At 35.4% G+C, this 14,294-nt stretch overlaps 1 protein-coding gene across 3 annotated transcripts in view; it reads left to right on the top strand.

The window, feature by feature from the left end:
• Positions 1–14,294, top strand: part of CWF19L2 (CWF19 like cell cycle control factor 2) — a 421,416-nt gene that overhangs the window by 83,419 nt on the left and 323,703 nt on the right. For all 3 annotated transcript variants that reach the window (XM_028500977.2, XM_028500978.1, XM_024115330.3), the window contains exons 9-10: positions 6,079–6,175; positions 7,986–8,078. In XM_028500977.2, the coding sequence (XP_028356778.1) occupies positions 6,079–6,175; positions 7,986–8,078 (190 nt within the window). The remainder of the gene's footprint in view (positions 1–6,078; positions 6,176–7,985; positions 8,079–14,294) is intronic.

The following is a 14,294-nucleotide window of genomic DNA, read 5'->3' as shown; positions in this document are numbered from 1 at the left end:
GCGCAGGCTCAGCGGCCATGGCTCACGGGCCCAGCCGCTCCGCGGCATGTGGGATCCTCCCACACCGGGGCGCGAACCCGGTTCCCCTGCATCGGCAGGCGGACGCGCAACCACTGCGCCACCAGGGAAGCCCCCAAGTCAGTTATTTTTTAACATATGGTTCCCAGAATATTGGTGTTCCTTTTCATCTGTATATGGACCACATACACAGAAAGAGTAATGTGACAATTTGGTTTACACACAGCTCATAAAATGGAAATGTCTCTCATTGTTATGACTTAGTGCTATAAGCATATTTTATTTTTACAAAAAAATATTAACCTTTGGAATAAAATTGTCTTAAAATTATTGCATGTGCACATGTTTCCTTTAAGTCATCCTTAGAAACTGAAAGTGAGAGAAATAGACTGTTTATTTTACTCATTCAAAGTTGAAAAAAATTATCTGGTCTTGTGTGATAAAGAATGAAGTAACAAGGGAGGTTGTTTTTGTATCAGAGATATTCCTTGGAACTTAAATCATATGACTTTGACAAATTCCTTCTGCTATTCATCTCATGTTTATTGACATTTTTGTAGAAATATTATTGGGTTGCCTGAAATTCAAATAAATTACATTTACAATACAATAAAAATGATGTATACCTCAGAATTTAATTTGAAAACAGTTACTGAAAAATATTTTCTATACAAAAAATGTACAACTAATGATGCAAGCAATATCTTTTATTAAAGCATATAAAAATGAATAACGTTCTGCTTACACGACTGCAGGGTCCCCACTGCATTGGTTTTAAAAATGTAGACTGAAGGAACTTGAGAGCGAACAAAAATATGTTTTTTCTAATGGTGCTTTACCTGAAATATTTTACATTTCTTAGTCTAAGCACCATAGTATTGCCTTTCCTTTCACCAATATGAGTAGAAATTTTTTTTTTTGATTTCCTACAGAGATTAATGTCTTTAAAAAAAAAACAAAACTCAAATGCTCTCTAGTAACAGATTTTTTTTTGCCCAAAAGGAATTCAGTATTTAAATATAATTTCCTCATATGGTTGTTAAAGTTTTGATTTTGAGCTCTTTGTATGTTTTGCTATTTACTTGCTCAGAATATATGTTGAAAACTCAGGTTAATTTCAATAGAGTATAAAATCTAGATATGGAGGAAAACTAGTAATATCGTAGACATATTCTTAATATTTGTGATTATGACTGATTTTTTTCTGCTTTAAATTTTTTTTACCACTCCCTTTGAGGGTTTTTAAAAACAACAATTTATTGAAGTATAATCTACATAAAACTACATATGTACAAACTGCATATATATATATATAAAGTGTACAATTTGGTAAGTTTTTGAAATGTGTATATTCTAATAAAACCATCACCCCCAAAAGTTTCCTCGTGACCTTTCATAATCATCCCTCCTGCCTCTCCACACACTCTAGCAACACCCCTAGACAACTACTTATTTTTTTTTTAAATTATAGACTGGTTTGTATTTTCTAGAGTTTTATATAAATGGGATCATACCTCATACCTTATACACTTTTTTCTGCTCTGGCTGGCTTCTTTCATTCAGCATGATTATTTGAATTTCATCCATGTTCTTGCATGTAACAATAGTTCGTTCCTTTTTGTTGATGGATAGCATGCCATTAGCAGATATATTGTACCCCAATTTGTTTTCCCATTCACCTGCTGGTGGACATTTAGAATGTTTTTAGTTTTTGGCTGCTATAAATAAAGCTTCTTTGAACATTCATGTTCAAGTCTTAGTATGAACATACACTTTCTTTTCTCTTGAGTAAATACCTAGGAGAAGAATGGCTAGATCATATGATAACTATATATTTAAATTTTAAGAAACTGCCAAACTGTTTTACCAAGTGGTTGTATCATTTTACACTACCACCAGCAGTGTCTTAGACTTCCAATTCCTCTGCCTTCTTGCAGGAACTTGGAATAGTCAGTCTTTTTAATTTTCACTCTTCTAGAGGATGTGTAGCAGTATCTCATGGTTTTGTGTTCCCCTAATGACTGTTGTTGTTGAACATCTCTTCAGGTGCTTATTTGCCTTCCAGATGGCTTTTCGTAAAGTGCTTAGAATGTGTGTTCATTTTGCTTCTATCATTTTTTTATTGGTAATTTGTATCTTTTTTTTTTTTCCGGATCTGTCAGGCTAGAAGTTTATCAGTTTTACTGATTGTCTTAACCAGTTTTTGGTTTCATTGAATTTCTTTACTGTTTCTGTTTTTTATTTATTTCCACTTTGATTTTTATTACTTCTTATATTCTGCTTTGGATTTAATTTGTTCTTTTTCTGCTTTCTTCAGTTGTAAGCTGATATCATTGATTTGAGATCTTCTTTTCTAATAGAAGTATTTAGTGTTATAAATTTCCTTGTAAGTAATGCTTTAGCAGCATCCCACAAATTCTGATATGTTGTGTTTATATTTTTATTCAGTTGAAAATACTTTAAAATTTCTCTTTGATTTTGTTCTTGACACATAGGTTATTTACATGTGTGCTAAATTAGTTTAACTAATTTTTTAGTTTAACTAGTTAGTTTAATTAGTTTCCAAATAGTTGAGGATTTTTGCAGATGTCTTTGGTAATTTCTAATTTAATTTCACTGTGGTCAGAGAACTTACTTTGTATGGCTTGAATCCCTTTGTATTTATTGAATCTTGTTTTATGGCTCAGGATATCGTCTATTTGGTAAATGTTTTATATGCACTTGAAAAGAACGTGTATTCTGTTGTTGGGTGTAGTATTCTGTTGTTGGGTGTAGTATTCTGTGAATGTTGATTAGGTCATATTAGTTGCTAGTGTTATTCAGGTCTTCCATATCCTTGCTGATTTTCTCTTTACTTATTCTATCAAGTATTGAGAGTGGGGTCTTGAAATCAACAACTATAATTGTAGATTTGTCTATTTCTCTGGAATTCTGTCAGTTTTTGCTTTATGTATTTTGTTGCTCTGTTATTAGGTGCATCAATATTTATGGATTATTCTGTACTCTTGATGGATTGACTTCTTTTTCATATGAAATGACTTTCTTTGTCCCTGGCAATACTTTTTGCTCTGTAATCTAATTTGATATTTAGTAAACCTCTTCAGCTTTCTTTTGACTAGTGTTAAAACATGTTACATCTTCTTCCATCATTTTATGTTTAACATTTATGTCTTTATAGTGCATTTCTTGTAGTTGAGTTTTGCTTTTGTATCCATCTGATGATTTCTGCCTTTAATTCAGGTGTTTAGACCATTTATGTATATTGTGATATAATTAGGTTCAAATCTGGAATTTTCCTGTTTGTTTTCTCTTTGTCTTATCTGTTTTTTATTCTTTTTCTTCTTTTTAAAAAATATTTCCTTCCTTCCTTCCTCCCTCCCTCCCTCCCTTCCTTCCTTCCTCCCTCCCTCCCTTCCTTCCTTCCTCCCTCTCTCTCTTCCTCCCTTTCTCCCTTCCTTCCTTCCCATCTTGTTCCAGAAAGGATTTGGTTTACCCTAAAGTATTCAGGATAAAGAGAAGAAGGTGAATACAACGTAAGAACTGTAGTTGTGACAGGCGGGCTTTTAGTTGCAGCATGCAGGATCTAGTCCCCTGACTAGGGATCGATCCCTGGCCCCCTTCATTGGGAGCATGGAGTCTTAACCACTGGACCACCAGGGAAGTCTCAGTCTCTTTTTCTTCTTTATCTGTCTTCTTTTGGATTGAGTATTTTTATGATTCCATTTCATTTCTTTAGTTGTATACTTTTCGTTATTTTAATGATTTCTTTAGCTTTGACAGCATACATCTTTAACTTATCTACTTTCAAGTGATATTATGCCACTCCTGTATAAGAACTTTACAATAGTTTATTTACATTTCTCCCCATCCTGTCCTTTTTGTTAGTGTGTCATACAGTTTACTTATATTTGTTATAAACCACTGTTGTTATTTTTTGTTTAAATAGTTACCTTAAAGAGATTTAGGTAATAATAAACAAGTATTAAATATTTACTCTTGTAGTCATCATTTCTATTGCTCTTCCTTCCTTTGGGTTTATCCATATTTCAGTCTGGTATAATTTTTCTTCTGCCTGAAGGCTTTTCTTTAATATTCTTTCAGCTTTTTATGTCTGAAAAACTCTTCATTTCACTTTTTTTAAAAAGATATTTTCATTTGATATAGAATTCTAGGTTGGCATTTTAAAGTACTTTAAAGATATTGCCACTCTCTTCTTGCTTACATTTTTTCTGATGAGAAATCTGCTGTCATACTTTCCTTTGTTTCTATGTGCATAACTGTCTTTTTTTTCCTCCTATGGCTGCTCTGAAATGTTCTCCTTATCACTAGTTTTGAGCAATTTGATTATGATGTGCCTTGCTGTGGTTTTTTTCAGGTAGTTTTTTTGTTTGTCTTGTTTTTTGTACTTGGAATTCTGTGAGCTTCTTGGATATGGAAATTTTTTAGTTTTCAACATATTTGGTAAATTTTGGCCTTTGTTTCTTCTGTCTCCCATTTCTTTCAGGGACTCCAGTGGCATGAATAGTAGGGTATTTAAGGTTGTCCCATAGCTCTCTGTTGTTCTTTTCCATTTTTAAAATTCTTTTTCTCTGTGTGTTTCATTTTGCATAGTTTCTAGTGCTTCAAGTTAACTGATTTTTTTCTTTTGCAGTCTAATCTTACATTAATCCTTTTCAGTGTATTTTTTAATCTCAGACATTGTAATTTTCACTTGTAGAAACTAAATTCTTATCTATTTTGTATCTTAGTTGTCTCTAACTTTTTGAACATATGGAATAAATTTATAATAATAACTTTTGATGCCCTTGTCTGCTGTTTCTTACATCTGTGTCAGTTCTTGGTTTGATTGATAGCTTTTTCTCCTAATTATGGGTTTTACTTTTCTACATCTTTGCATGTCTGATAATCTTTAATTGTATGCTAGATATTGTGAATTTTACTTTGTGAGTGCTGGATATTTTTGCATTCCTGTAAGTATTCTTGAGCTTTATTTTGGGACATAGTTAACTTAATTGGAGACTGTTTGGTCCTTTTGACTCCTGCTTTTAATATTTGTTAGGTGGGCTGAGAGCAGTATTTAGTCTAGGACTCATTTCCCACAAATGAAGCAAGACCCTTAATATTCTACCCAGTGCTTGCAGAATTATGAATTTTCCTAGTCTGACTTGTAGGACCAGGCTCTATTATCAGGAGTGCTGAATACTCTTCCTTTAACCCTTTGGGATAGTTCTTTCCCTGACTCCAGCTAGTGTCTTGCTGAATACTCAATGGGAACTCTCTGCACTTCTCTGGGATTCTTTCACTGTGTAGCTCTCCCCTCTCTAGCTGCCTTGGACTCTTAGCTTTGTCTCTCTCATTAAGGAGTCCTTTATGCTCTGCTTGGGTTCACCCTCCCTGCACTGTAGTGTCAAATCTTTCTTAAGGCAGTAAGTTGGGACAACTTTGTATATGCCAGGAATCTGACCTTGGCTGGAAATTTCTCTTTTCTTCTGTGAGGCTTCCACAGTATAGGTTTCACATGTGATATTAGTTGTAAATTAGTTTATGTTGTCTAATTCTGGGTTGACTTTTGCAAGAGCACATGGTCACTGTTTTTATTCTTTAAATGCAGTTAAATGTAATTTCCTGATTATAGTTTCTTAGATTATCAGTAATTTATCACATTGAATGAGAAGAGTTTCCCTAGCTGTGTAGAGTTATGGCCTGATTCTAGTATTTTAATTTTTGTTTGTTTCTTTTTTAGAATGAGTATAGGAATATTAAGTAATAAAGAATAGCTGACATATTTTTCTCATTGCTACTGGATCTTTGGTCAGTTGTTATTACTGCCATAGTCCATCATGGCATTGTAACATAGAATCTTTAAGTACTGATTTATGGTGGAGCACTGAAGGTTATTTATTTATTTAATGTACTAGAATCATTATCTATTTGTGCTGAATGCTTTGTTAAGGTCAATTAAACTAACATTTGAATATTGGTGATGTTACTTGCAACAACTTACTTGTTGTTAATATGTACCTGTATTTCATATGCTCTTAATCTGTCCTGTTCAAACAGGAGTAGTTCAGTGGATGACTCTATCCACATCTTGAGTGTTGATGAGAAGAACAAGTTGGGAGCCAAGATTATCAAGGCAGAGATGATGGGAAATATGGTAAGACTTATATGTTGTTCTTTTGGAGAATAATTGCTAAATATTTAACTTCTTACAAGTAATTTTGGAAGTTCCTTAGCTATGTGGATGTAGCACACTTTGAAAATAACTGCTGCTTATTGATTCTTTGAAGAAATTATTGAACACTTCTAAGAACAGTACTGTCTACTTCTAAGTAAATTATGTAATTTGTCAAATTTCTGAAATTTAAGATTCTAGGGAACTAAATGCTTTTTAATTTTCTTTTTAACTTGGATATTTGCTTTATTATTGTATTTATAACTTATTGAGCGTATTTGAGGGAGATAAAGATGTCACTGTCTTCTTTCCCTTTTTTAGTCATATTTTGTTAAGAATGTGTATTACTTTCTTAAATTCCCTTACTTAGGAACTTTAAAAGTGAGCTAATAAAAAGGATGGTTAACTCATTTTTTCAAATCTTAAGGCAACATATTTGTGCCTGACAATGTGTTAAATGCTTTTGTGTAGATTAGCTCACTTTATTCCCATAATAATGTTGTGATTTGAAACTTACTTAACTCACAATTGAATAGAAATCAGGATTATTTGGTAAGAGCGGCACCTATCTATTTATTGTCACATTTATGTTATACAAATACTGTTACATTGCACATGGCAGAGTAACAAAGTCAGGCAGCTTTCCATGTCTTGACAAAATTGATTCCCTCATGGTCATATGTACGTACGCATCTCAAATCCAAATATAAGTGATCTTAAGTAGTGTTCTGTTTTGGTGTACCATCAGTATGACACTCTTTAGTAGAACAAAATTAGCCAAACATGATAACTTCTGTTTTTATTAGTTTATATCTGTAATAAAAGTCATATCTTGCATTTGCTGCAATCTAGTAACACTGAACTTAAGCTCAACCCAGAAATTAGTAAGCAAGACAGACCACCACCACCACCAACAGCAAGAAAATAACATATGAGTTTTGAAAGCACAATGAAATTAGTTAAAATAGTGAAAGAGAGATCACCAAGTTAAGAGGTTAACATATGTTAAAAGAAGTGTTCTGGGGCTTCCCTGGTGGCGCAGTAGTTGAGAGTCCGCCTGCCGATGCACGGGACACGGGTTCGTGCCCCGGTGCGGGAAGATCCCACATGCCACGGAGCGGCTAGGCCCGTGAGCCATGGCCGCTGAGCCTGCACATCCGGAGTCTGTGCTCCGCAATGGGAGAGGCCACAACAGTGAGAGGCCCGCATACCGCAAAAAAAAAGAAGTGTTCTGTGTTCATGGAACCACTGCAGTGGAGAATGCTGTCTTTGCTTGTCATATAATTCTGTTTATTTAATTTATTTCATTGTGATTTATTGCTTTATATGTCAGTTTTGTAATATAAATTTTTATAGATTTCCTAGAGTAAAAATGAAATACATTCAGAATTTTTATCTAAATTACTTAACAATAAAGAAGGTAAGTGATGGCTTTCTTTTTACAAATAACTGAAATTCTGAGTATTGGAAGTGTATAATATCTAAGGAATTATAAAAATGCCATTCTTAAGGTTATGTATTTCTTTCATTTCCCTATCTTCCCTAAAATATATGTCCTTGTAATTATTTACCTTCAAAGCATAACCAATTTCTACAGGTATTTGAGAATTTTGTTACCCAGATGAGTTCATTAAAAAGTAATATACTAGGCTGTGAGTTGGTAACTAGATTTAGGTGAGAGCTACTTGGATGTTTGCTATGCTGTTTTCCCTATTGTTATGTGAATTTGAAATATTCTACGAATGAAGAAGCTATGTTATCACACCTATTTTTCTTGTCTTTCTATTTGAAGGAATTAGCTGAACAACTTAAAGCCCAACTTGACAAGGCAAATAAATTCGAAGACACCGTAACGCAGATATCATCAAAAAAATCTGGGGTAGAGGTAAGTAATAAAAGTTTGTTTATAGGTAGCCAGTTACCTTGTATAATATTTCTACTTGGCAGTGGTAATATTTTAATGTTAAATGTGTCTGTGTCTGTGTCGGTGTGCTTGTATGTATTTATGCTTGTTTGCTTATTTTTAAAATTTATTTGCATATGTATTCTCTTATGTTCCACCATTGTGTCCTGGTGGAAAAAAGCCTAGGCCTGCACCTAGGCCTAGGGCCAAGGAGATCTGGTTTTTTTCTGGGCTCTGCCATTTACTGACTGACCTTGCACAAGTCAAGGTCATTATCTCCTCCTCCAGAATGAGAGACTTGAATTTGATATCCATTTCATGTAAAATATTTTGTTCTAGGATTCATTCACCTATCTGTTGGTCAGTAAAACAGATGAAAACACCTGTCTGCATGGAGTTTTATTTGGGTAGTAAGAGAGAGATAATAAATAATAAAAATTTAAAAAAGTTCTATATCTTAGGCAGGGTGGTAGGAATCTTGAGTGCCAGGTATGCTGTATGTTTATGTGTATGTGTATGTCTTGGGATGCACAGGCTAATTCTCATTGAAAAAGTGACATTGAGGGCTCCCCTGGTGGCACAGTGGTTGCGCGTCCGCCTGCCGATGCAGGGGAGCCGGGTTCGCGCCCTGGTTTGGGAGGATCCCGCATGCCGCGGAGCGGCTGGGCCCGTGGGCCATGGCCGCTGGGCCTGCGCGTCCGGAGCCTGTGCTCCGCAACGGGAGAGGCCACAGCAGAGGGAGGCCCGCATACCACCAAAAAAAAAAAAAAAAAAAAAGTGACATTGATACAAAGACTTGAAGGAAGTTAAACAGTGATCTTTGTGGATCTGAGTGAAGAGCGCTGTGGACTAAATAACAGAGAATTTAAAGTTCCAAAGATTGGACATGTGTCCAATGTGTAGGAAGAACAGCAAGGAGACCAGTGTTGTTGGAGTGGAATGAATGAAAGAGAGGAAAGTAGAAGATCCAGATTAGAGAGATTGTGGGAGGCCAGATCATATTAAGCTTAAAAGTCATAGTAAGGAAGTATTGGGTTGGCCAAGAAGTTCGTTTGGGTTTTCGTACCATCTTATGGAAAAATCCGAATGAACTTTTTGACCAACCCAATACGTTTTTATTCTGGGTGAGAGGTAAAGCTATTTAAGATTTTTGAGCAGAAAATGTATTTTGACAGGACCATCCTGGCTTCTTTGTTAAGAGTAGATTGGGGGAGAATAAGGTCAGACACAGGGTCTAGTTAAGCTTTTGCCATAATATATACAAGAAACGATAGTGGACTTGACCAAGATAGTAGCTGAAGAGATGGTTAGAAGTGATTAAATTTTTTATATGCATAAATGTTTTCTGTGTATATTTTGAAGGAGAGCAGACAGGATTTTTATGATGGTTTAGATGGGAGGGGAATATGAATTAAGAGGAAGAGTAGACTCCAGAGATTTTTGCCTGAGCAGCTAGAAGACTAGAATGGCCATTATTTGAGGTGTGGGAGAAAGAGTAGGTTTGGAGCAAAGATTGGAAGTTCTGTTTTGAGTATATTGAGATTGGATGTCTTTTAGATATGAAACAAGTAGAGCTATCAAGTAGGCAGGTGGATATAGTTGGGAGTTGAGAGAAACCTGAACTAGAAATAGAAATTTGGGCGTTATTAACATATAAATGGTGTTTAAATTCACGATACTGCATGAAGTCACCACAGGAGTAAATGTAGATAGAAAAAGGCAAAGGATTGGTTTGGTTGCATTACAGTGTTGAGAGGTTTATAGAGTGGTTTATAACTGATTTTAAAGGACTATTCTCAAAGATTAATTTATATAATTTAATGGTAGTGTGAGAAGAGGTGAGAATCTCTGAAATCAGGTTTCATAGAATTTTTTCAAGCTTCAATTATTAATGACTTAGATAATAGTACAGAGAATATATTTATGAAATAGGCTGTTTTTACTAAGTTGTGCTAGTCATGTTTTTAAAAAGTGGATAATTTGGAGTTTCTTGTACAGATTAAGGAATTGAGAATGGGAAACTATAAGTAGAATTAAAAAGTAGGGACTAAAAGAGTATAGCTAAAACTAGTTATACTATGTACACTTTTGCCAGATTTATTTTTTCAAGTGTCTTTGTGGTCATAACTTTTGTACTGTGAAACTTTTATGTGGTTTCTTTTTTTTTTTTTTTTGCGGTACGTGGGCCTCTCACTGTTGTGGCCTCTCCCGTTGTGGAGCACAGGCTCCGGACGCGCAGGCCCAGCGGCCATGGCTCACGGGCCCAGCCGCTCCACGGCATGTGGGATCTTCCAGGACCGGGGCACGAACCCGTATCCCCTGCATCAGCAGGCGGGCTCCCAACCACTGCGCCACCAGGGAAGCCCTATGTGGTTTCTTAGTGCTAACTATATTAAGTACTAGATCTTCCTGCAGTATATTCTTCCAAAGTATAACCCCATTTTCCAGCCTTACCTCCAAAGCTTTTTTATACGTAACCTACATGTTTCTTTGACATTTACATAATGCTATTAATTATCTGTGCTGGATATCACCCTCTTGAGGCTATCCACTTTTCATTTTGTCTTTACTCCATTATGAAGTCTTTTTTTCTCATCCTTTTGAACAGTTGTAACCTTTTCCTCTTTTGAAACTTAAAGACTTTAAAAATATTCTCTGCGGAATTTGTCTTTTCAAATTATATATATTTGTATTCTTGTTATACCTATCTCTTTTTTGATTCTTGTCACTTTATATGAGAGGGTTCTAAAACTGTGGCTGAATTTCAGGGGATTCTTGAAATTGAAAGCAGTTCATCTGAAAAAATTGAAGCAGATCTTCTATTAAATAACATTTCTTCTACTGTTCTAAGGATATTGTAGAGTACTGACAGACTATAATCTCACCCTTGAGCATATATCTCTATACCATTACTGATTTCTTTATGTTTTTCAGCTCCTCCTAGCTTTTGAGCATTGTATCTCATAACTCAGGGAAGTAGAATTCAAAGTTGTATTCAAAGTAGAATTTCTATTTGTGAGTCTCTTTTGGAAACTGTATAGCCCTTTGAAGCTTCAAATAGAAAGGTTTTTATTCTATGGATTCTTTTTTTTTTTTAACATTTTTTCCTAGTTTTATTGAGAGATAATTGACATACATCACTGCTCAGTGTAGAGCATGGTGATTTGATTTACATATGTTGTGAAATGATTATCACAACAGGTTTAGTTAACATCCATCATCTCATATAGATATAATAAAAAGAAAAGAAAAAATCATTGTGATGAGAACTCTTAGGATCTACTTTCTTAACAGTTTTCCTGTATATTATACAGTGTGTTAACTATAGTCATCATGTTATGCATTACATGTCTAGTACTTATTTGTCTTGTAACTGGAAGTTTGTACATTTTGACCACCTTCCTCCAATTCCCCCACCCCTAGGATGTTCACAGTTTAACTGTGGAAAAGCACCTATTAAATTCATACAAACGAATGGAGTGATAATTATAGGAATTTCAGGTATCAGCAGTGTTTTTCTTTTGGGGATGGTGGTGTGTGGATGTAACGTGGGAGAGACAGCTATACAAGGTGGCCAGGGAAGGGGATCTTTCTGCAATTTCTGCAACTATACCTGTAGGTTGTCACTTTTTATTTATTTATTTATTTATTTTGTTACACATATTATTTATTTATTTATTTATTTGGAGTATAGTTGATTTACAGTGTTGTGTTAGTTTCAGGTGTACAGCAGTGTGAATCAGTTATACATATACATATAACCACTTTTTATTTAGATTCTTTTCCCATATAGGCCATTACAGAATACTGAGTAGAGTTCCCTGTGCTATACAGCAGGTTCTTATCTCCTAAGGATTCTCTGACCAGAAAAGAAAATTTCATTCTTCTCTGCAGAGATAGGGCACTTGCACATTTAGTTAAAGCTTTACTAGGCATATATGTAAAACAAAGCTTTGCCAACAATTCTGAAAGAATTCTCTTTCAGAGAATTCAAAGAATGCCATTAAACTCATTTATTCTCTCAGGGTCAGCGCCTTGGTTTATCTACCTTTCAAAGTAGTTTGTTAAAAAATGAAAGTACAAAGTTGTTTACTACAACAAAGAAATGTGCTGATACTTTAGAGGAAAATCCTGAAATACTTCTTCTGATAGAAATTTTTCCCTTTCAGAGAAAAGAAAATCCCACTCATAGAGCATTGAACATTGTTCTTTCATTACTTAGCTTATTTGTTAGAAATGTTAGATTGTACGAATAGGGTAAATCTCCTGAATCAGTGATCTATGAACATCTTTTTGGCTTTAGTGAAAAACCATCAGCACTTGTAATTGTTGGTTTGCTTATTTCTCTTACCCTTTAGAAGTTGAACTTTTTAGTGTTTAGGACAAGGGCTATTTCAGTTCATATATATAGTGTCTAGGGTAATGCTTGGCATATTGTAAGCAATCAGAAAATAATTGAAATATTTGTTTTATGAATGTCCTTGATTTTGTTCCCCATAGTTTTCTTTTTTTCTTTTTCATATTATTTTCCATTATGGTTTATTATAGAATATTGAATATAGGTCCCCGTGCTGTACAGTAGGACCTTGTTGTTTATCCAGTCTATATATAATAGTTTGGATCTGCTAATCCCCAAATCACCATCTATCCCCCCCCAATACCCCCTCCCCCTTGGCAATGACAAGTCTGTTCTCCATGTCTATGAGTCTCTTTCTGTTTCATAAATAAGTTCATTTGTGTCATAGTTTAGATTCCACATATAAGTGATATCATATGGTGTTTGTCATTCTCATTTTGACTTGCTTCACTTAGTATGATAATTTCTTGGTGCATCCATGTTGCTGCAAATGGCTTTATTTCATTCTTCGATGGCTAAGTAGTATTCCATTGTATAAATATACTGCATCTTCTTTATCCATTCATCTGTCAGTGGACAGTTAGGTTGCTTCCGTGTCTTGGCTATTGTAAATAGTGCTTCTGTGAACATAGGGGTGCATATATCATTTCAAATTACAGTTTTGTCCAGATACATGCCCAGGACTGGGATTGCTGCATCATATGGCAACTCTATTTTCAGTTTTGTGAGGAACCTCCATACTGTTTTCTGTAGTGGCTGCACCAATTTACATTCTCATTAACAGTGTAGGAGGGTTCCCATTTCTCCACACCCTGTCCAGCATTTTTTACTTGTAGATTTTTCAGTGATGGCCATTCTGACTGGTGTGAGGTGGTACCTCATTGTACTCTTGATTTGCATTTCTCTAATAATTAGCAACCTTGAGTATCTTTTCCTGTGCCTGTTGGTCATCTGCATGTCTTATTGGTTTTTTTTCTTATTTCTGAAATATACATTTTAAAGTAATAACTAGAATTATGACTTATAACATTATACCAGAACATATAAGATTTTTAGAAATTTCATGTAACGTCTGAAACATTTATGTTAACATATTTCCATACAAATAACCCAAAGAAAGTTTAGTATTAGTTGTTTTTTCTGTTTTTTGTTTATACTGCAGTTTCTTATTAGTCATCAATTTTATACACATCAGTGTATACATGTCAGTCCCAATCGCCCAATTTAGCACACCACCATCCCCACCCCACCGCGGTTTTCCGCCCTCGCTGTCCATACGTTTGTTCTCTACATCTGTGTCTCAACTTCTGCCCTGCAAACCGGTTCATCTGTACCATTTTTCTAGGTTCCACATACATGCATCAATATATGATATTTGTTTTTCTCTTTCTGACATACTTCACTCTGTATGACAGTATCTAGATCCATCCACATCTCAACAAATGACTCAATTACGTTCCTTTTTATGGCTGAGTAATATTCCATTGTATATATGTACCACAACTTCTTTATCCAATCGTCTGTCGATGGGCATTTAGGTTGCTTCCATGACCTGGCTATTGTAAATAGTGCTGCAATGAACATTGGGGTATATGTGTCCTTTTTTTTGTTTGTTTGTTTGTTTGTTGTTTTTGTGTGTGTGTGGTATGCAGGCCTCCCTCTGCTGTGGCCTCTCCCGTCGCGGAGCACAGGCTCCAGACGCGCAGGCCCAGCGGCCATGGCTCACGGGCCCAGCCGCTCCGCGGCACGTGGGATCCTCCCGGACTGGGGCGCGAACCCAGTTCCCCTGCATCGGCAGGCGGACGCGCAACCACTGCGCCACCAGGGAAGCCCCACATGTG

This window comes from Physeter macrocephalus, chromosome 16, assembly GCF_002837175.3.
Source record: "Physeter macrocephalus isolate SW-GA chromosome 16, ASM283717v5, whole genome shotgun sequence".
NCBI lineage: Eukaryota > Metazoa > Chordata > Mammalia > Artiodactyla > Physeteridae > Physeter > Physeter macrocephalus.
The sequence above is the reverse complement of the archived record's forward strand: the minus strand, read 5'-3'. Positions and strand labels throughout refer to the sequence as shown.